This window comes from Planococcus citri, chromosome 1 (genome assembly GCF_950023065.1).
Source record: "Planococcus citri chromosome 1, ihPlaCitr1.1, whole genome shotgun sequence".
Taxonomy (NCBI): domain Eukaryota; kingdom Metazoa; phylum Arthropoda; class Insecta; order Hemiptera; family Pseudococcidae; genus Planococcus; species Planococcus citri.
Window position 1 is genome coordinate 73,727,321 of NC_088677.1, and position 20,831 is coordinate 73,748,151.

Here is a 20,831-nt window from a genome sequence, read left to right on the forward strand (position 1 = left end):
GTAATTGTAATTACTTTAAGCTTCTTACATACGCGCCTTATCTGAAAAAACAAGACGATAAAAATTGTCAAAATTTTACATTTTCATCAGTTCTTCACAAAACTTGTTTCTAAATAGGTAGTAGGTAGTAGTAATCATGTTGCGTTCCATTGCTGTCGTTTGTTGTTTCCAATTCGTGCTATCTTCTTCGCCTGTAGTCAGAGTTGAAGAAGGTGAACTTGCAGGAACCACCTATGAATTACCTAATGGTAGAATCGTTAATGCTTTTTTAGGAGTTCCGTACGCTGCTGCGCCGATTTTCAAGTATAGATTCAAGGTGATTATAATTTTCGTATTTATTTTTAAGAATGTTATTTCAATAAGTTTTAATATGAATAACCACTATCTACAGGAACCACAACATTTGAAACCATGGATCGGTACGTGGAATGCAACGAAACCTCAAAGTGCATGTCTACAAATAGAGCATCGAGCATTGTACCAGATTTCCGGCGAAGAAGATTGTCTTTATTTGAATATCTACACACCCAAGGTGACTTGTGATTTCGAATTTTAATTAGCTGAATAATAATGTTTTAGGTGTTTATGTAATTCGTGGTTTTTATTTCAGCTGCCGGTGAATGGAGTTAGTCCTTTGATGAATGTAATGGTTTACATTCATGGAGGAGCTTTTATGTTTGGTACTGGAGGAACAATTTATCCTGATTATATTTTGCAGAATGACGATCTAGTCTTCGTTAGCATTAATTATCGCTTAGGAGTCTTGGGTAAATATATTTTACAGCAGATAGCAATGATGAATCGCTTTAGGTACCTAGTAGAAGATTGTATGGATAATTAGACACTAAATGAGCGATATGAATAGGATTTTTCAGCACCGAAGATAACGTGGCACCCGGAAATTTTGGTCTGAAAGATCAAGTGGCTGCGTTGAAATGGGTTCAACGTAATATTATTCATTTCGGTGGTAACCCTGCCGGTGTCACAATTGCTGGGTGTTCCGCTGGCGGTGCTAGTGTACATTATCATTACGTTTCTCCGCTCAGCGAAGGTAGGAAAAATTAATTAGGTATTACTTTTGAATTGTGTAGACAATTAACTATCACGTTGATTTGTTTTTCAGGGCTTTTCCAAAAAGGCGTTTCTTTAAGTGGCACTTTACTACCTTCGTGGACTTTACCAAGAAATGTGTCTCAAAAATCAACCGAATTGGCTTCATTAGTAGGTTGTCCAATTAATAATAATACCAGAGATATGGTGAAATGTTTGCAAAGGAGACCAGCTAGAGCTATTGTTGAGCAGACGAAGAATTTTATGGTAAGCTACTGTGAAGGAGCGCTTAATCTGCTTCAAAATATTGTGGTCATTCAGCTTTCTCCAGTTCCGCCGCTCTCATGGCGACAAATAGATGCCTACACAATCATCACGACTTTGGGATTCTAACTTTTTTGTTGATCTACTCTACTTTTTCAAAAGAAAAGAGACAGGATTGGTGCAATCCATCAAAACTTGCAGTAGAGTATGGTCTCACAATACGTCTATTCTATTTAGAATATCAACACAACTTTTTTATTGTTGTTTCAGACTTGGAGATACACTCCATTCACTCCGTTTGGTCCAGTTGTGGAACCTGAGAGTCCAAATGCATTTTTATCCGCACACCCACTTGAATTATTGGTCAATGGCAAAGTGAAAGATTTACCTTGGATGACTAGTGTGACTGAAAAAGAAGGTTTATATCCAGGAGCAGGTACTACGACCTTCTTTGCATTTACTTACCCACTCTAGTTAGAATATTTCAAATAAAAAATTGAAACTACCTATTAAGAATCAAATTTGACAACCATCTCACTTTTATTTTCAGAGTTTATTCCTCACGATAATCTATTGAAAGAACTGGATGAAAAATGGAATGAAATTGCGCCAAATTTGCTCATGTATAACTACAGCGTACCGGAGCAAGAAAAAGATGCAGTTAGTGATGCTATCAGAAAATTCTACTTTGATAATAAACCTATTTCCAAAGAAAGCGTTGATCAACTAATTCAAGTAGGCCCCATAAAATCTACTCATATTTATTATTTTACTTCAAGCTACAATATTTTCAAAAAATTTAAAGGTTGCAAATAAAGCCAGAAAATTAATAATTCTATTACAATTTTTAATTGGCAGATGCTTGGCGACAGATTGTTTTATAATGAAATATTCAGTGCTGCTAAATTGCATAATTTAGCTACCAAGACGAATATTTTTTGTTACAAGTTCAATTACCGAGGAAAATACAGTCTTACAAATGTATATGCTCAAAACTACGAGAATTATGGTACGTAAATTCGTATTCTCTGACATAGTTACCTATTAAATATTTTCAATGCGCAAAGAAAGTGTTTTTGCTTTGTGCTGACGATAAATAATTTTTCTTGTTTCTGGGTTTACTAACATTTTCAACGCTAAGGTGCTTTTTCTAAATAATACTTGCCTGAAATTTTATTTATGTATAGTTAGGTATTTGAAAATATGTTCCTATAAAATCATTTCATTATTTGTACGTATTTAGGATCTAGTCATTCCGACGACCTGCTGTATATTTTGAAATACCTGCCTACCAGTGCAGAAGAAACCGAAACGGATAAGGCGATGAATAAATTCATGTCGTCTATTTACGTGAATTTCATGAAAACTGGGTGATTATACCTGATTGTTTTTTCTTCGTGAAATGTTTAATGCATTTTAAGATCCACTAATTATTAATTTGTGATATTGTGTTTGTTATTATTAGGGATCCAAGTGTCGGTATAGAAACGTGGAAACCAATTGGTAAAGATCAACACGTCAATTTTACCTGTTTAAATATTTATTCGCCTAGTGATTTGGCGTTTGAAGATGTATCAAATCCAGCTATTAGTGAATTTTGGAAAAATACATTGCCCAATGAATATCCTGCTCAGCCTATTCCAGTAAATAGAGATGAACTTTAATTTTAATCACGATGTGGTATTTTTTTTAAAATCACACGATACTTCCATTTTACTTACAATATGTACCTAATTATCTATTATACGTATGTACTACCTACATCATTTTAGCAGCAATCGAAAACTTCAGCATATATCAAAGAAATAAAAAATAATTAAGCTATTCAGCATTTTTAATTAAATAATTATTCATTTGCGCATGTATAGGTACGAGTACCTAGAGGTACCTAATTTTCAAGTAGACATGAATTTTGTTTTACTTTGTTTTGAATTTTTTTCTTTAATTTATACGTAACTTAACTAGCTTGAGCATATTTTAATGTTCAAATTTCAAAATTAAAATTTATCCTAATTGTGGGTATTTATATTTTCGTGCGCTTCGGTTATCCATGTCTATAGGATACTTTTTCGTTTATTATTAACGAAGCATGTGCATTTATATTCACCACATTTAGTGTAAAATACATAATCATGAGTTGACATCGTATGTTTATTTAACTTCAATTGCAGGTAGGGCCTGACTTGAGGTAGTTTTGATGCTAGCTTTGGGAATAATGGTTTCATTATTGCCTCAATATTGCATCAAAACGATTCTTATTCAACGTTTCCGTTTCAAAGCTGTATCAAAACCGTATAGTTTTTCTCCTGGTATCGAATTCGTATCAATTTCCAAGATCGGTATTTTTTTGTTATCAATACCTACATATTTCAATTTTCTCGTGTAATATAGTTTGATTAATTGATATTAAGTAACCTTTTCTTTATCTGATTAATTAAAAATTAGAATCTTCAAAAGTCTTCTAAAGTATGTACCTATGTAATTATAATCTCTTTGAAACGTGATGTTAACATAATGAATGCTGTTCGATCGAACAGTATTCATACAGATTTACCAAAACGTACAGGAATCGGTATGTTCTGATTGAGAAATTAAAGTTTATGAATACCTATTATGATGTTTTGAACCTGCAAATAGACCGAGATAGATTATAAAGGAGAAGAGCTCATAGTGAAAGACGGCAAAGACGCCATCAAAAAAAAGAATAAAAAGATGAAGAAATCAATGATTTGAAACCAAAAATCGTAAGTTGGTACTTGTTTAAAATTTCAATTTTAAATGCTTGGGTTTTATTATTTAAACACTCATTGCACCGATTTTTTCTAATATTTTTCAGGAAAAATATACCTTCTACATTCTTATGCTACCTACAGAATTTTTTTGATAGATGTACTTACTATTCTATGAAACCTTAATTTGAGAAGTAAATGTTTTACAAGTTTATCCTTTATACGGACTTTGGACTTTACTACCTAGAATTGGCTGACAAATGAAGATCGATGTAACTAAAGTTCTTGAAGATGAGGTGTTCTGAATTCAACGATCATGCCATCAAATTAAATGAAGTGTTAAAATATGCCAACAAAATGGGAGATGCAATGACCAATTCTTGGAGCAAGGCGAGTCGGAAGGTGAAACAATATTCAAAACTATAATGTATTAGTTTTGAATATTTTTGAAAACGTAACGAAATTTGTTCGTCTTTTTGCGAGTAGGTACTTAATAAAATATATGTATAATGAAGTATTTGAACTTGATCTATTATTTTATTTTTGATTAGGTTGACTCATTCATTTTGTGTTAATTTTGTATTCGTAGGTAGATAGATACTAAAACAAAATTGTTTTCTTGCCTCTTCTAAAGATTTGCAAAATGTCAAATTGACAATTTCCAGTCGAACTTTTGAATTGGTAAGAACGAAATATCTTTCAAGAAGACTTTTTCTCATCTGTATTCTTGATATCAAATGAAGCAAACTTAATCCATGAATATTATACTCATTGAAAACATCATCGATAGTATTTGCAATGCCTATCTATATTAATGTTACATAGAAACCAGAAGCTATTGCAAAAACGAAACATATCACAATGAATACAAAACAAATTGCAACACATCTCCATTATCATTACAATCAATCGATTCTTTTTGTGAGATATTTCATTAGTTTGGTAAAATCTAAGCGTTATTCAAGTGAATCAACGTTTCGATAAAGGCATCGGAGAATCTATACTAGCCTTATAGCCTAGATTATAATAACTTACATATAAGTAGATAATTATTGCCATTAGGTATACTGTGCGTAGTTTGATACGATCTGCGATGAATACAATATGAATGAAACACTGCTCGATCGTTTGTAAGATTAAAGATTTGCTTCTACCTGATAACCTACGTTTATCGTTGATTCATTCATTGATTTGTCGATCTCAATCTCAATCTGAGTCATAATATACTTAATTGAAATATGCATTAAGAAACGAAAACGAACAATGAAAATCAATGATGATTGTTTCATTCGATATAATCGGCAGAATCTGATAAGCTATTCAATTTATTTGACTTCTTTCACGTGAAAAAAATTAGGATATCTTCATAATACAGAAGCTGAAAAAGCGTAATTACGTACATCACATGCATGATTTTAATTAATTCACGGTTAAAATTCCAAATTTCAGATTTCCAAACAACAAAAAACGAAAAGCTTGTGTTTTGAAATCTTGTTTACATTGTTCGTGCTTGACCAGTTGACCAACTACCGCGCGTCGCGCGCACCCTCGCCTCACCCTTACTACAACGAAACCGTTCGTGTTCTATTACTCCGTCCATTCTAGTAACGTACACCGTTGAAGCTTTTACGTCGTGTGAGTTGCAGCTTGCAGTTTTGTTTTATTTTACTCGTTAATATTCCGTATTTATTATCATTTTTTTATTAAAAAGTTGCTTATTGTGTAAAATGTATCCGAACACAATCAATTAGTTCGAATTACGATGTTTTTGGTAAACGCAAGTTCGTGTTGTCGGCCATTGTTTCATTCAAGTGTTCAAGTTAACGTCTGCAAAGTACGTCTCCGTCGTTTTAAGTGTTTGTTCGTAAATTTCGCTATATTTATGGAATATTTATGGTATTTTCTTGTGTGGCTGTAACGGCTGATCGTATTTAACGAGATCGTGACTTTTGTTTCGGAATGTCGAATGTACTTACCTACTCGTAACGGGTTTTCTATTTCGGAAGTATTTTGGATTTCGTGTTTCGTCATTCGTGATGTGTTTTAACCCTGGTTTATTTACCTACGTAGGTATTATTTTCGCGTTTGTTGGTGATTTGTAAATTTCGATTCATCGATTGTACGTATTTTTGAATCAAATGGTGTTCTATGCCAACGATCAATGAACCTTTTGTTTGCGTGTTGTGTTGTGACTTGTCTGGCGTCCAGCGGTCTGCCGTACGTCTTGCTGCAGTTGTACGTTCATTTCTGCGTTTTCTTCCGATTAATCGGTGAGTACTTATTTTAATTATTACGTGAATATGTTCTAAATACCTATTCGTTGATGATACAAATATGTACCTATTTCGATGCGTGAATGTCGTTCGTGTTTTACTCTAAACTTCCGGTGCGTTTAACGAAGAAATCGTAGGTTCCTACTCGAATGAATTTTCTTCAAGCTTATTCGCGTTTTCGAAGATTCCATCTGAGCCAAATTTATAACGGTTATTTTTTGCTGACATCGCATGGTATTGTTGTTTCTGGATTCAAAATTCACGTAAATGATTAATATTCGCGTTCCTGTACTCGTTGGTGTTTTGTTCTGTCTAAATTTCCGGTGTGTTTATTAACGACGAAATCGTACACGTTCTTACTGGAGTGAATTTTCTTCGCGCTTGCTCGCGTTTTTGAAGATTCGATCTGAGCCAAATTTGTGACGGTTATTTTTTGCTGACATCATGTTGTTTCTGGATTCAAAATTCACGTATGTAAATGATTAATATTTGCGTTCCTGTACTCTCGTTCGTGTTTTGTTCTGTCTAAATTTCCGGTGTGTTCATCGACGAAATCGTACGTCCTTACTCGAGTGAATTTTCTTCGCGCTTACTCGCGTTTTCGAAGATTCGATCTGAAAGTGAGCCAAATTTGTGACGGTTATTTTTTGCTGACATCGTATTGTTGTTTCTGGATTCAAAATTTACGTATTAGATGATTAATATTCGCGTTCTTGTACCGATCTGTGTCATTTTCTAGTTCGTTAACGTAAATTTCCTTGCCAGCCCTTTGGAGTACCGATGTGCTCGACAACGAAATTGTCCGTTAATCCTACTCAAGTGAATTTTCGTCGTGTTTCGTCGTTTTTTAAAGAAAATACCGACGGTTCTTTTACCATTTTAGAAAAAAAAATCTCGAGTAGATTCTTAATTCAAAATTATTGATTTAAATAGGTACCTACGTATAATGATTTCTGTATTTTTGCATCGATTTGCGTAATTTTCTATTTCGTTGATGTGATTTCCTTTCGAACATTTTGGCGTCCGGTGACACGACGAATGTACTACGAAACTACGATCGTTTTCAGTTTCCTTCGCGCATTTTTCACCTCGGTCTCCGCCCTCCTAGACTAGTCAAGCCTGTTGAAAGATTGTTGCTATGTGAACGTACATACGAGTACCTATACGTATTTGCGGCGAACTGGGTCTGCAATTTATTTTACACCTTTTTTCAATGATTCTGAATAGATTCTGACTTGTGTAAGTAATAATGCATTAATGTTGGAAATGGAAATATACCTACTTGTCTGAAGAAATGGGCGGAAGTTGGGAAATTTTTGTTCATTTTGCAATGAAAATTCGATACAATATTCATGCTGTGAAATGATAGAAACTGTTCAGTTGCTTATATGGCCGCCAGCCTAATCTGAAATAGGTACATAAGTACCTACTTACGTAGTTTAGGTAAGTAGGTACCAACCAATCATTCTCCAACTCCCTGCAAAGTAGATATCAGTAATTTTTTGTTTTGGGTCATTTTTTTCGGATCATTTTTTTCAATACCTAGTTGTCTAATTGTAAAGATTTTTTGGAAGTTTTTTTTTGGACGATGACATGAAAAGTCTTTCTAGCGTGTTCAGGTACTTTTTTGGGGGGATACTGATTTCCAAGAGCTATGACTGCTTGAATTATTGACCAAATACAAAATTTGCGACCCCCCTCCCACAACTCATGAATTTTGGTAAATTTTCATGCCCTGGTTACAATTCCATCTGCCCTGACTGAAAAAAATCCTCGCTACGGGCCTGTCAAGAACTTTTGAACAGTTGAAGGTAGAGCTATCAGTAAAAAAAAACACACATTTTAAAGAGGATAAAAATCAAAATTACCAACATTTTGCTTCATTAAAATACATATCTATGTGTTTAATTGTTCACTGAAAATTCCGAGAATTTCTCTAGAAAATTGGTAAATAGAAGTATTCATTAAATCGTTATTTTTGCGCGAAATGATGAGAATTAACATTAATCGATAGGAATTTAATTACATCTTTAATTTGAGATTAATTAAAAGTTCATTCAAATTCGCAAACAATCAAAAAAATTGCATTTTCTTCACAAAAAATTGTATGCATAGTTACTTGCGTTTTGATAACGTTCGTTACGTTTTCTAGGAACCAAAATTGAAGAAGTGGATAGCAGAACGCAATAACTCCATTTTTGTTTTTTTTTTTGGGAAATTAGGAAAAATGGTCAGGAGGGGAGGGGTGGGGGGTCGAGTTCCAAAATTGGTGTCAAATGAAAGGGGAGGGTGCCATAAATAATATTTCCACTCAATTTCAAAATTTTGGTTACCTGGGTAAGCACAGAGAGGAAAAGAAAAAAAAGTTATTGCGTTTTGAACGCAAATTTTTTTTGGGTGTTTTTCTGCAAAAAAAAACGTATTTTTTATTTGAAAAAATTGAAAAATTATAGAAAAAAAGTATGTTTACAGTAATCGAAAATTTTCAATACAAAACTGGACTGCGAAATTCAAACAATTCCTGTCTGTGATATAGCATTCAGAGAGTGGGAACGAAAGCACAATTTTTTTTAGTAACTCCTACCCAATGAGTTTCAGTATCTACCCGATGAAAAAAAACAGTGTTACCACATCTGCGCAACTGAAATGTATAAAAAGTAGTGGAGTTATTGCGTTTTGCAAACAAAATCTCATTTTTTAATGCATTTAGCTCTAAAATCAGACTTGTTTTCCTCGATTGCGCTATGATATTCAACTGATGGACAAAATCTGACACCGGGAATGGATTCCCCGTTGAATTTTACATAAGGATAGATATCTAACTCAATTTTCGTAATTTTGGAGTTATTGCGTTCTGCTATCCACCTCCTCAATTGTGTATGCGAATACTTCCCGTTATAGCGTGCACTGTAATGAAACCCGGTTTCAGAGCTTGGAAGCAACCAAATGCGTCTTGTAAGGTTATAATATAGTATACAATACGTACGTATACAAAAAATACGGTAAAAAAGTCTACACAAACTGATACCTAACCACGTACTAAATCTTCTGCTGAGTTGTTGGCCAACAAAACATCTACGGATGGGTATGGTTGCACCCTATCACATTGTATAAATAAATCATATTCCTCCTCGTTTTGCGGCCAATACGGATGTAATTTGCATTCGTGTGCATAACAAATGCCACGTACCTTCCCCGCGAAAGGATCTCCTGCGAGAGGGGAAGATATCACTGGCAAAACACCATCTTGTTCTGGTCTATATTTTTGACGCACACGATGAAATTCAATTTCGGCAGCGTGCGTAATGAAAGGCCGCAATGATCTATTATAAGGTCAATCTCCAACTTTCCCTCTATGAACGAATTAATCTTTGTTTGGAATACGGCTGTCACGTTATTATTTACATTCAAAATAGTTTTATTGTCCTTAAACTCAGGTTTTGGGTCGACAAGATAAAAATCATTCACTATGAACGTACCATTGGGTGTCCATGAAGTGAAGTATACATTCAGGGTCCACGTTGGATCAGTGTCTGTTTCTGGCCTTTCAGTCAACACTACATGGTCTCCATCTTCTTCGTCTTCAAAAAAAGCTGGATGTTTCTGTCTCCTGCATGCTGCTGTTGATTCCAATGCAGCGAAGAAAATTAGACAAATCGTCAGCATTCTCAATGATTTCTCCATTTTCACATTTTTAGCTATGTACGAGTAGGTACAAGTAAAATACACTCTTTTTTTCACTTTATTATCACCGTATTCGAATCTTACGCGATTTTTCAATATTTAGAACGATTTACTCGTATTCACATTCTAAACGAGTAAAATTAACTCAAGTAGGTGGTCTCGGTACTATAGGTATACTGAGAATAATTTAAAGAGGAACGCGCTACCATTGTCTAAGATGGCCGAAAAACAAGTATGGCATTGCTCTTTTCTCTTTGCCTCCAACATCCTGCTATTCCAAGAATGCAAATGAAGCGAGCCGGCTGGCACGGTACATTCTTTCATTCTATGTAATGTATAGTACGTACAACACATTGTAGCTCTGGCCTAGGTACCTATAGCCTATATTGAAAATTCATAATCTTATCTCAAGTACGTATGCTCGAGATTGGTGGTTATTACTTAGCAGAGGTCGGACGAGTCTGCTCGGAAATAAAGTCTCCTGAAGGGCTCGAAGACTCCGAGCCGACTCGAAAATAGACTCAGAGTCTTACTTTTCAACAACTCGCGAATTAAGCGCACTGTTTTTGCGTCACTTTTTTGAAAAAAGAGGTACGAGGTGGAGGTGAAGAGAAAATTGTACTTTTGAGTTGAAAAATTATTACGTACTAGCGGAAGGTTTTCTTAAAAAAAAAAAAACTTTCTTTAGTTTAAGTCAAATTGCTTCATACTTTTTTTCTTTTCTGTAGAACTTTCAACAAAGTTTCACGAATATTTTTCGATTTTTTGGAGAAATTTTATGTAATTTTTAGTTTTTTACGACTCAATTTCTTCATAATTTCCAACAATTTTACAAAAAAAAAAAAAAAAAAAATGTTTTTTCCTAAACTTGGGAAGTTTTTGCAGTTTTACTTGATTTTGATGATATTTGGTCACAGAGGCAAGTGTAAAAAATGAAAGGAATGAGCATAATCCAATTTTTTCATTGGGGGGGGGGGGGGCGCAATGATCCTTAAAAATTGGATTTGGATATGATTCGAAAATTTTCTCGTTCGCTGTGATTCGAATATGGTTCGAATAAATGAGATGAATTCGTGGATTCGAATCTACGAATCAACGAATCCACACGCTATATTTTTGCCATCACATCTGATCAAACAGCCATAATAAATCAAGTTCAATTCAAAATTTCCAAATACAGTTTTAAAAACTCGCCTAAATAGCCAATTTACCAGATTAAAAAAGAAATTTCAAAAAATGGACATAGGGCGTTTTGGAATATCGCTCATTTTGTTTTCTGAAAAAAGTCACATAGGTACGAGAAATCAGACTCGTCATCGACAACCCTAATATACTCGCTTCAGTTGTTGAAAGATTCAGTCTAATAATTTTTGGCTTCAAAATTTTAAAATTCGAATGTTTTTTTTTTTTAATTTCAATTTTGAAAGTGAAAATCAAACAGGCCTGAGCGAAACGAAGGCAAAAGCTTTTGAAAATTCGCATTTTGAGAAGTAAAAAAACGATATTTTTTATAAACGTCAACAAGTTTATTTTGAATGGCAGTTTTTTAGTTTCAGTTTGGAACAAGATTACGTATTTAAAAAAATTAAGAAGTCAATTTTTCCACCTTTTGGAATTTTTAAAAATTTAGAATCCATATAAATTTTTCTGCTTTAATATTCGACGAATTTCTTGAATTCAGTCAATTTTCAAACTTTCTCCAAAACATTTGTATAGGTACCTATAATTTTTTGTCAATAAAATCTGCCAACTTCTAGTCAATTTTTCAATTTCTTTTCAACAATCTCACCCAAGTTGTAAAAATAATGAGATTTGCTTTTTTCATGTCATGTCGTCAGTTGGTATTTTTAAGCATTTCTAATCAGATGGAAATTCTCATCGACTTTTGAATGATTTATTGTGTTAATTTATTTAATTTACTTTTATTTCTATCCAGTAGTTGGTAAAATGTCAAATTTGCCAACTTCCACCAAAAAAGAGGAATTTGCCAACTTTTTCAACTTTTTAGATGCCCAGGGGTGGGCGACAATCGGCCCTCGCCCCCTTTGGTTTCCGTAATTTTCAACTTTGACCCTCCCCACTGCAGGGGTCAACTCTAGCTCCCAAAAGAACCCTATTATCCTAGTTTTATCCCATCTCATTCATTAGAACGTCTCTTGATTGAAAAAGTAAAAAATTCAAGTTTCGGTGAAACTTCTATATAAATATAGATACACATACCTAGTACCTTGTGGTGCCCGGGTCTTTTATGGTAATTGTGGTGCCCGCCTACATAGAGGATCACATATATATGTATGATAAAGGTGTTTTGGTGCAGTTTGGATTTTTCATCATAAGCTTAGTACTTGTGGTGCCTGCCTCAAAATTTTTTTTTTCACCTTAGAGTGCATTTCACTCGATTTTGCATCGTTTTATATAGAAAGACCTTGTGGTGCCCCAAGCCCAAAACCGGGCACCACAATGACTACGTATACTTAAAACGGGCACCACAAGGACTAAGTTTAAATCTATATAATATAAAAACTGACACACCGGGAATCGTTTAGTTTGAGCTCAAAACGTCGAGAACTATCAAAATTTTTGACCCCCCGACCTTTTTATCCAAAGTTGGGCCTACCGCAATAGCCATCATTTTTTACAAAAATTTGGCTAAAAAACACAGAGACCTAAGCAAATAGCGAAGGCATTAAGTATATTCCCGTCATAATTTCATTACCTATAGAATATTTCTTTGAACTCTAGGAAAAGAAAATTCCAGATTTGTTTCAGTGTAGAAATACTTGTAATTATTTTTTATGTAATGTGCATGAGCATGTTTTGCTATCGAATAGTATGTTTTCGAGGTCGCTGAATACGAATATGAACCATATTTTCTGGGTCCAGCCCGCCCCTCAAAGCCCCTCTGTGTCCCAAAAAAGGGATCAAAATTTTGAAAAATCGTGAAACGTCGAGTGATATATCGAATGGTACGTTTTTGAGGTTGCTGAGTACGAATATGAACTTATCTTTTATTTCTAACCCCTCAATGTTTCGCAGCGCCCCAAAAAGGGGGCCACAATTTCGAAAAATCACAAAAAAGTCGAGTGATATATCGAATGGTATGTTTTCGAAGTCGCTGAATACGAATATGAACCATATTTTCTGGGTCCAGCCCCTCAAAGCCCCTCTGTGCCCCAAAAAGGGGGTCAAAATTTTGAAAAATCGTGAAAAGTCGAGTGATATATCTATCGAATGGTACGTTTTTGAGGTCGCTGAGTACAATTATGAACTTATTTTTCATTTCCAACCCCTCAGTGTTCGGCAGTGCCCCAAAAAGGGGGCCAAAATTTCGAAAAATCACGAAAAAGTCGAGTGATATGTCGAATGGTATGTTTTCGGGGTTGCTGAGTACGAATATGAACTTATTTTGTGAATCTAATCCCTCAATGTCCCACTGTGCCCCAAAAAAGGAGCCCAAATTTCGAAAAATCACGAAAAAGTCGAGTGATATATTGAATGGTACGTTTTTGAGGTCGCTGAGTACGAAAATGAGCTTATTTTTTGGATCCAACCCCTTAATGTCTCTTTGTGTCCCAAAAAGGGGCCAAAATTATGAAAAACAGTGAAAATAAGTCGAGTGATATATCGAATGGTATGTTTTTAAGGTCGCCAGCTGAACCCGAATATGAACTATTTTCTGCTTACGATTCCTCAGAAACCCCCTTACGCCCCCTGAATAGGATAAAATTTTGAAAAGTCGCCGAAAATCTATTATGTTTTCAAGATCGCTGAACACAAATTTTCAGAATCTAAGGTTCGTGTCTCCAAAACATTAACGACAAAATGTGGTGTGATCTTTTTCCCAAAAAATTTACACCAAGTTGAGAAAATTTGGCGAAAAAAGTTGAAAAAATTTCAATGTCACCCCACCGACATATCACATCGTCACGCCATAGGCTAATATATGTTGTATTTTCAATTCAAGGTATTTAATAGTTAAATAAAGCACCTGCTACCTACCTTAATGAAATGTTCTCTGTATCCCTTTTATAGGTTTGTATTGCACCGAGATCCAACTTTACGATGAAGAATTATTTCGAAATTGGATACTGTCTACTTGAACATACAAATTCCATACATTTAGAAGTATTGGAAGTACCTGCTTATAATTGGTAAAATTATGAGAATTATTTTAAGAAAAATGCAACGTTCATTGGTGAGTGATTTTTTTTCAATTTTTATACTCGGGCTTACAAAGGTATGTGCTTTCTTTTCGTAATTTGCAAGTTTACCCATTGCAAAATGTTCCGACTTTTTGAAAATATTTTTTTTACTGATTCAAAGTTTTAAAAAAATTTTATTCAAGAATTGAAATTCTATTTATAGCAATACCTTTTAAGTAATTTCTAATTTAGATGATTTTTTTCAAAATTATTCGTTTAATTAGTCAAAAAAAACTTGAAAAAGGAATAAAAATCATATGGTGCCGGTTACACTCTTCCTGGTAGTGATTTCAGCTGAGATTACTTGGGGGGGAGATATGCTATTGTGGGTGGGCGTGGCAGGGTGTTCTGGCCACAAGGGTCTTTAGGGTCTCCAGGCTCCCTGTGGCGGTTGGGAAACTATGGTATGTTCTACATAGCCTGCAACTTGCAACTCGCAACTCGCAACTTCTAATTTTTGATAAGAAGTCGCTTGGCTATTGTCTGAAATTGCGCAACTGAATCGAAATCTTTTGATTAAGTTGCAGGTTGCAGGTTGCGAGTTGCAAGTTGCAGGCTATGTAGAACAGCCATATTTTTCTCGATGGTAGGACTGCAGAGTGGGCTCTTGGTGTTGCAATACTTTGTTGCGTTTGCTTGCAGTGACATGTTGAACTCTGGGTATGATTTGTTGTCGTTGCTGCTCGGGGGTTGTGTTCCTGTGCACCACAGCCTAGATAGCTCATTAGGTTAATTATATTTACTTCGAGTTCTATCCTATATTATCAAGTTAAAATACTGTTTGTTGTTTTTTTTTCAATATTTGTCACATTTTGGTCCTTCCACCTCATCATCTTTCAATTTTTGGATTTTTTTTTTTGGAAAATGAAAATCGTAAATGCATTTGTAGTGGATTATTGAATAAGTATTGCAAAATTTCAACTGGGGAGGAAATTAAGTTTCACGTTCAAAATTTGTAGAAGTTTTTCGATCGAGTGAGTCTGCAAAAAATTGGTGACATTTTTATTTCTCATGATTGGGGATAAGAAGACGTGTTTCAGTATCAAGTACCTACACGATAAATTTAGCAATAATATTATCTACCTATGCATTACGAGTAGCCTATCCAAGTTCATAATTGAAATGAAAAATACTTCAACATAACAATGTATTATTTTTTAGGAGCTGTTTCCCACACCCATTGACATCCTCAAGCTGAATCACTGATTAGGACTCCTGGAAAATTCAAACACTTATATTGTGCACTATTGAAAATCTCAAGATATTACTGGTCAAGGTGAACAACATATAATTTCATTCGAATAAATGTATGCATAAGTACCTACTAATAATGCTCTGTTTGTCCCTACTATGTATAGGTTTGTATCATACTGAGTCCCAACTTAACGAAGAATTATTTCGAAATTGGATACTGTCTACATGAACATGCAAATTCCGTTTATTTGGAAGTACCTACCTATACCAAGTACTTACGCTTATAATTGGTAAAATTACGAGAATTATTTTAACGTTTATTGGTAAGTGATTTTTTTTCAATTTTTATATTCGGACTTGCGAAGGTATGTGCTTTTTTTTCGTAATTTGTAAGCAAATCAACACTCTTTAACACATTGCAAAATGTTCTGACTTTTTAAAAGTATTTTTTAATGATGCAAAGTTTCTGAAAAATTTCATTCAAAAATTGAATTTATTGTCTTTCAAATTAAGGCACTTTTTAGATAAGTACGTATGAAGTAGGAATTTCTAGAACTACAGATATATTTACATTTTACAGAGCATATTGGCATTGATGAAAAAGTGCCCTATATTTGAAACCAATATAGTATAAGTTAAATATGAATCAATTTTGATGACCCCCCCCCCCCCAATCACCAAAATCTTCTATGAAAGCATATCACGGCAATGAGTCAACAGTGTCAACACGTTCTTTCCCAAGCTTTCAAAAGTCAACCTCACACTGTTATTGATCGATTTTCTTTCCAAGTTGTTTTAAAATCTGACATTATTATGTCAGGGAAGTCAAGAAAATATTTTCCCGTTTTCAAAAGTCGGCGTTTCTTGATAGATTTTCTTTCCAAGTTTAACACAACCTGTATGTCTGTTTTTCTGAGTATGCCCGAGTCTGTGCATTCTGATCGGGCATTCTGACTACTGTCTCCGTCGGGGCATTGGGAAGCGGTCAAGATTTTCTGGTCACACGGACATGTGCAGCAGAGGGTCTGTCGTCCTTGAATCGCTGCACTAGAGATGAAGAGATTCTTTAAAATTGAGTCCGAGTCTCACGAGCCCGAGTGCGGCCTCACGAGTCCGAGTCTCACAAGGAGGAGCTCAATGCAAAAATAGCCCTTATTAGTTTGAAAAAAAATTGGGGAGGTGCTTTTCTCCACATGCATTGAATGGATGCATCAGTATTATAGCCCGCCAAAACTTTTTTATGAGAGTAACATGAACTACTCTAGTTGATAGAAAAAAATCACTTTGAACACATGCATACCACTTCATCAGGACTTTATAGTGGTTTTTTGTCTTGCTCGTGTTTTACTTTCATTTTTGCAATGACAGCTCCTCTTAAGAGTCCCTTCATGAGTCTCCAGAGTCTTGAATTTGGAGAAATTCGGCGTTTTATGCGAGTCCGAGTCTCACGAGCCCGAGTGCGGCCTCACGAGTCCGAGTCTCACGAGTCCGAAATTGCTGGTGTTGGCCATTCCGGTTGCTCAGTCTCCGTCTGTTCCAACAGTCCGACTGGTCTTTCTTAGTCAGCTCTGTTACCGGGTGCTCAGTGCGGTTGGTCTACTGTCTGTTCAGTCTCTGTGTGCTCAGTCAAGTCAGCTCAGGTCAGCTGGATAAAAATGGAAGAAAAGTCTCCTATCCAAAGAAAGTTTTTAATCTGTACATTCCGGGAAAGGATGGAGTTGAGGAATGGTTTGCATTCAAAACGAATTTGATTATGGCTTCTGAATTTTTGCAACTTTTCGATAAATGATGATTTTTTCATAATTTATGTACTTTGTGTAATGCCATTTCCTGTTTCTCAGTGTTTGGGAAAGCTGTCCCATCTAGGTACTCTTACAATTAGATCCAATAATCAAGTACCTAGGTAGTAGGTACATACGTACATATTAATTTGAAATACTGTTGTTTTTTTGGTGAACATTTTTATAATATTGGTAGAAGTAGATATACCTACATTTTACAGAGCACATTTGGCATTGACGAAAAAGTGCCTCATATTTTAAACTAATTATAATGTATAGTAGGTACATATAAGTTGAATACGAATCGATTATGATGACCCCTCACCCCATCTCCACTATCTTCTGAATGGCAGCTCAGTTTTATGAGATCATACTTTTCAGGAAATTTCAGCACCCCAGCAGTATTTTAAAATTCCAGAAGAAGAATTAAATTTTCCAATTTCCATTCAAAATTTGCAGAAGTTTAAAGTTTTTTGATGAAGTAAGCCTGAGACAAATTTGTATCATTTTTGGAAGATGACTGGAATTGCTTCTTCACTGGATTCGGCACAGCTTGGTATAAGTAATTCGGGCCCTCGGCTGTTTCCATACAAGGTGTCTAGGCTTTTTCGTTTGTCGTTTTCTAAAAAATGCTCTAATTTGAAACAGGTTCACGAAATCGATCAACTGACGAACTTGGAGAAAAATTGGGATGACTTATGGGAAAGGATGGAGTTGAGAATTGGTTTCCATTCGTTATTTTTTTTTTCTTGACTTCTCATTTTTTGGCATGAAAAATTCCCTTAATTAGGTAATTTATAAAAATGCTTTGCTCTTTTCAAGAGATTATTATTATTTAGAATAAAATGGGAAGTTGATAGGTAATTAAAATGAAAAATATTTTAACGTAATAATGTATCATTTTTTAGGGACTGTTTTCCACCCACTGACGACTGCCATCTTCAAACTGAATTACTGATTCGGACTCCTGAAAAATTCAAACACATACTTACCTATCATAGTATTGAAAATCTCAAGATACCAATAATGGTAAGTAAATCATACTCTCATTCTTGTACATAAATCTTCGTATAAGTAATTAAATACATATAATGCATTTTCAATATTTAACAAATAAAGTGATATTTCTTTTTATAGGTTCGCATCGTAGCAAGTTCCAAGTATGATGATTTAGAAAGATACGAAATGTGATTTTTTGGCAAGTTCTTGCTCATTTGATAGAATTACTACTTACAAGATATAAATTTGAAGACAAATTCAACAAACAACGATCGTTGGTGAGTGTTTTTTGTTTTTTAAAATATTTCATAGAAATTGCCTCATACATGTCTGACATCAGCTCGATATGTCAGAGAGATGTGATGAATTTTAAAATGATATAAAGTACAGGGGAGTTTTTAGAGCAATGAGTAGATTTTTGAAGGCGACATCGAGTAGTCATCGGTTTACTTTAGATTGAATTTATGCTATCGACAAATGTCGTAATTTTTTTTAACAATACACTTACACGTAATTTAAGTATGAATACGAATTAATTTTGATGAACCCTGAGCCCTCCACCCCTCGACAGTTTATCATTACCTGGTAATTCTTTTCACGAAATTTTGGCACGTTGACTCTGATGAAAAGTGTTACCTGCCTACGAACATACGTAGGTATATGAACCTCCCTTTTTTTAAAGAGTATTTTAGTGGTAAGTTCCGGAAATTGAGATACAATGAATTTTTTTCAAGGCGCGAATTTATGAGATTTGTTTATCATGGTTCATCTTACCTATCTTTTATGGGTTTATTTTTATTGTTTTTTCTATGTAGGTACGAGTCTATGAAAACAGTTGGCGGGTCAATTTTTTGAGAAAGAATATTTTAAAATCGTGGATATTCGGTACATATTGCGTAGGTATTCAAAATGCCACAAATATTTGCCAACTACATTACTCATTTCATTGGACATCATAGATTTCTACCGTGAAGTACCATCATACTCTGAAATTGGACGATGTAATTAATTTTATTTCGTAAAAATGTTAATATTGTACCTAATTTTAAAATGTATTTTGTAATTTATTTTGTCGTGCCCAAATAATTCTGCTTGGCATTATGTACCTAAACCTATGAAATGCATAGTACCTATCTTAAGTTGTAAGGGTATCCGGATACTTAAGTAGATTTAAGCAGTAGGTTTTAAGCATAGGTAATGATCGTATCTATTTCTAAGTACGTATGTATACCTATCAACTGTTGGTGTATTTGCGATTGCATTCATTATTTTTCATGTCATGTTTATTGTAATTGCATATTGTTATACTAATGTTTTTTTACAGCATAATTATGAAGATTCGTAGATCAAGTAGATCTATTGATGGCGGCAAGGTAAGTGAATATTGAGTTAATTATGAGAATACGCGTTTGCGTTTATTTTTATGAAATTTGATTGAAAACGTTTAATGAAAAGTTACTTTTTTGATATTGAAAGATGGTGGATATTGAGGCTCTGATAAAAATATATTTTTACAATCGTCTAGTCTTCTCCAAAATTGTACATAGCATTGATGTATTTCCTGATGAGATAACTCCGTGTTTAAATGAGTGTCAGAAGGCAAAATTTTAATTATGTACCTACTTAAATCATTTTGATGCGATCGAAATCGAAAATTTTGAGTCAATCTTTCTAGCTGAACCCTGAATATTTACGTTTATTTGTATTGTCTAGTTAGTTTATGACATCAACTGCGATCTTCACGATATTTATTTATGATGGATTGGAAACGGATAGAATAGGTAACAGAAAAGTTACGGCGATGTACTTATATGTATAAAAGGATTATTATCGAACGTACAAACGTACACACCTATGTAATTTATTGAAAATTATTATAATCTGCATGAAAACGAGGATAAAGGCAGGTGGATAAATTTTAGCACTAAAATAGGTAAGTCAACATTTTCATCCTTTTTTTTTGTAAAAGCCCCCTCCTCCCCGAAAAATTATACTTTATTGAAAATCTAATATTATATTTCGGATGGCTTGAAGGTTTTCATTTACGAGGGTTTTGCATTGTTCAGATGAAATTTATTATGAACCCTTTTTTTTTGGCAATGAACTCGAAGGTTTTGATCTTCAAGTTCTGTTCATTCTTATTTGGCGATGTAAAACTAAAAGACAGATTGTGAAAACATTTGTTGAAAATTTGTGGGTTTCAATTCAATTTTTAGGGAAAGTGGGAAACCCAGTCCCCCTCCTCAGTACAGGAATCTCTAATTAGAATGAAACTTGGTGGTTGGAAGAGGGTATACGTATACGTTTCTCAAAAGGAGCCTCAAGAAACCTCCATCTCCATTTTCCCTTCTTAATTCAATTCTCAACTGCTGAAGTTGATTTTTCAATTTTTGGCGATGATAATTTTTTTTAATAAGTGTACTAAATTTGTAAATTGTAACACATTCGAATTCGTGGAACTTGTCCCTAGCTGAAACAAAATAATTTTATTAATTTTATATACTTTTGAATTTTGATTGATCACGATTCACGAATAAAAACGTAACAATAGGTAAGTGTAAGGTATCGAAATTGGAAAAATAAAAAAAAAACTTGTATTTTTCATTTTTTCAAAAAATTTACGTTGAGAGGTTTGAATGTATTCTGTATGAAAAT

General features: G+C 34.3%; 1 protein-coding gene and 1 long non-coding RNA gene across 2 annotated transcripts; both read left to right on the forward strand.

Moving 5' to 3' along the window:
• Positions 1-89: 89 nt before the first annotated feature.
• Positions 90-3,455, forward strand: LOC135831623 (esterase FE4-like). Its single transcript, XM_065344246.1, has 10 exons — positions 90-316; positions 392-532; positions 611-767; positions 866-1,051; positions 1,124-1,317; positions 1,585-1,750; positions 1,865-2,049; positions 2,173-2,323; positions 2,558-2,684; positions 2,780-3,455. The coding sequence occupies exons 1-10, from the start codon at positions 137-139 to the stop codon at positions 2,976-2,978; spliced, it is 1,686 nt and encodes a 561-aa protein (XP_065200318.1). The 5' UTR covers positions 90-136; the 3' UTR covers positions 2,979-3,455.
• Positions 3,456-5,404: 1,949 nt separating this feature from the next.
• Positions 5,405-20,538, forward strand: LOC135831663 (uncharacterized). The gene is made up of 7 exons (XR_010556217.1): positions 5,405-6,313; positions 14,033-14,195; positions 15,364-15,478; positions 15,561-15,667; positions 18,086-18,206; positions 18,315-18,454; positions 18,992-20,538. It is a non-coding gene; the product is annotated as an uncharacterized LOC135831663 (long non-coding RNA).
• Positions 20,539-20,831: the final 293 nt, after the last annotated feature.

What these genes read in the sequence shown, in the direction of transcription:
- LOC135831623 (XM_065344246.1), top strand. Translation starts at nt 137, where the DNA reads ATGTTGCGTTCCATTGCTGTCGTTTGTTGTTTCCAATTCGTGCTATCT. An exon ending in TTTTCAAGTATAGATTCAAG is followed by an intron (nt 317 to 391) that starts GTGATTATAATT and finishes CACTATCTACAG; the next exon opens with GAACCACAACATTTGAAACC. An exon ending in CGTTTCTCCGCTCAGCGAAG is followed by an intron (nt 1,052 to 1,123) that starts GTAGGAAAAATT and finishes TTTGTTTTTCAG; the next exon opens with GGCTTTTCCAAAAAGGCGTT.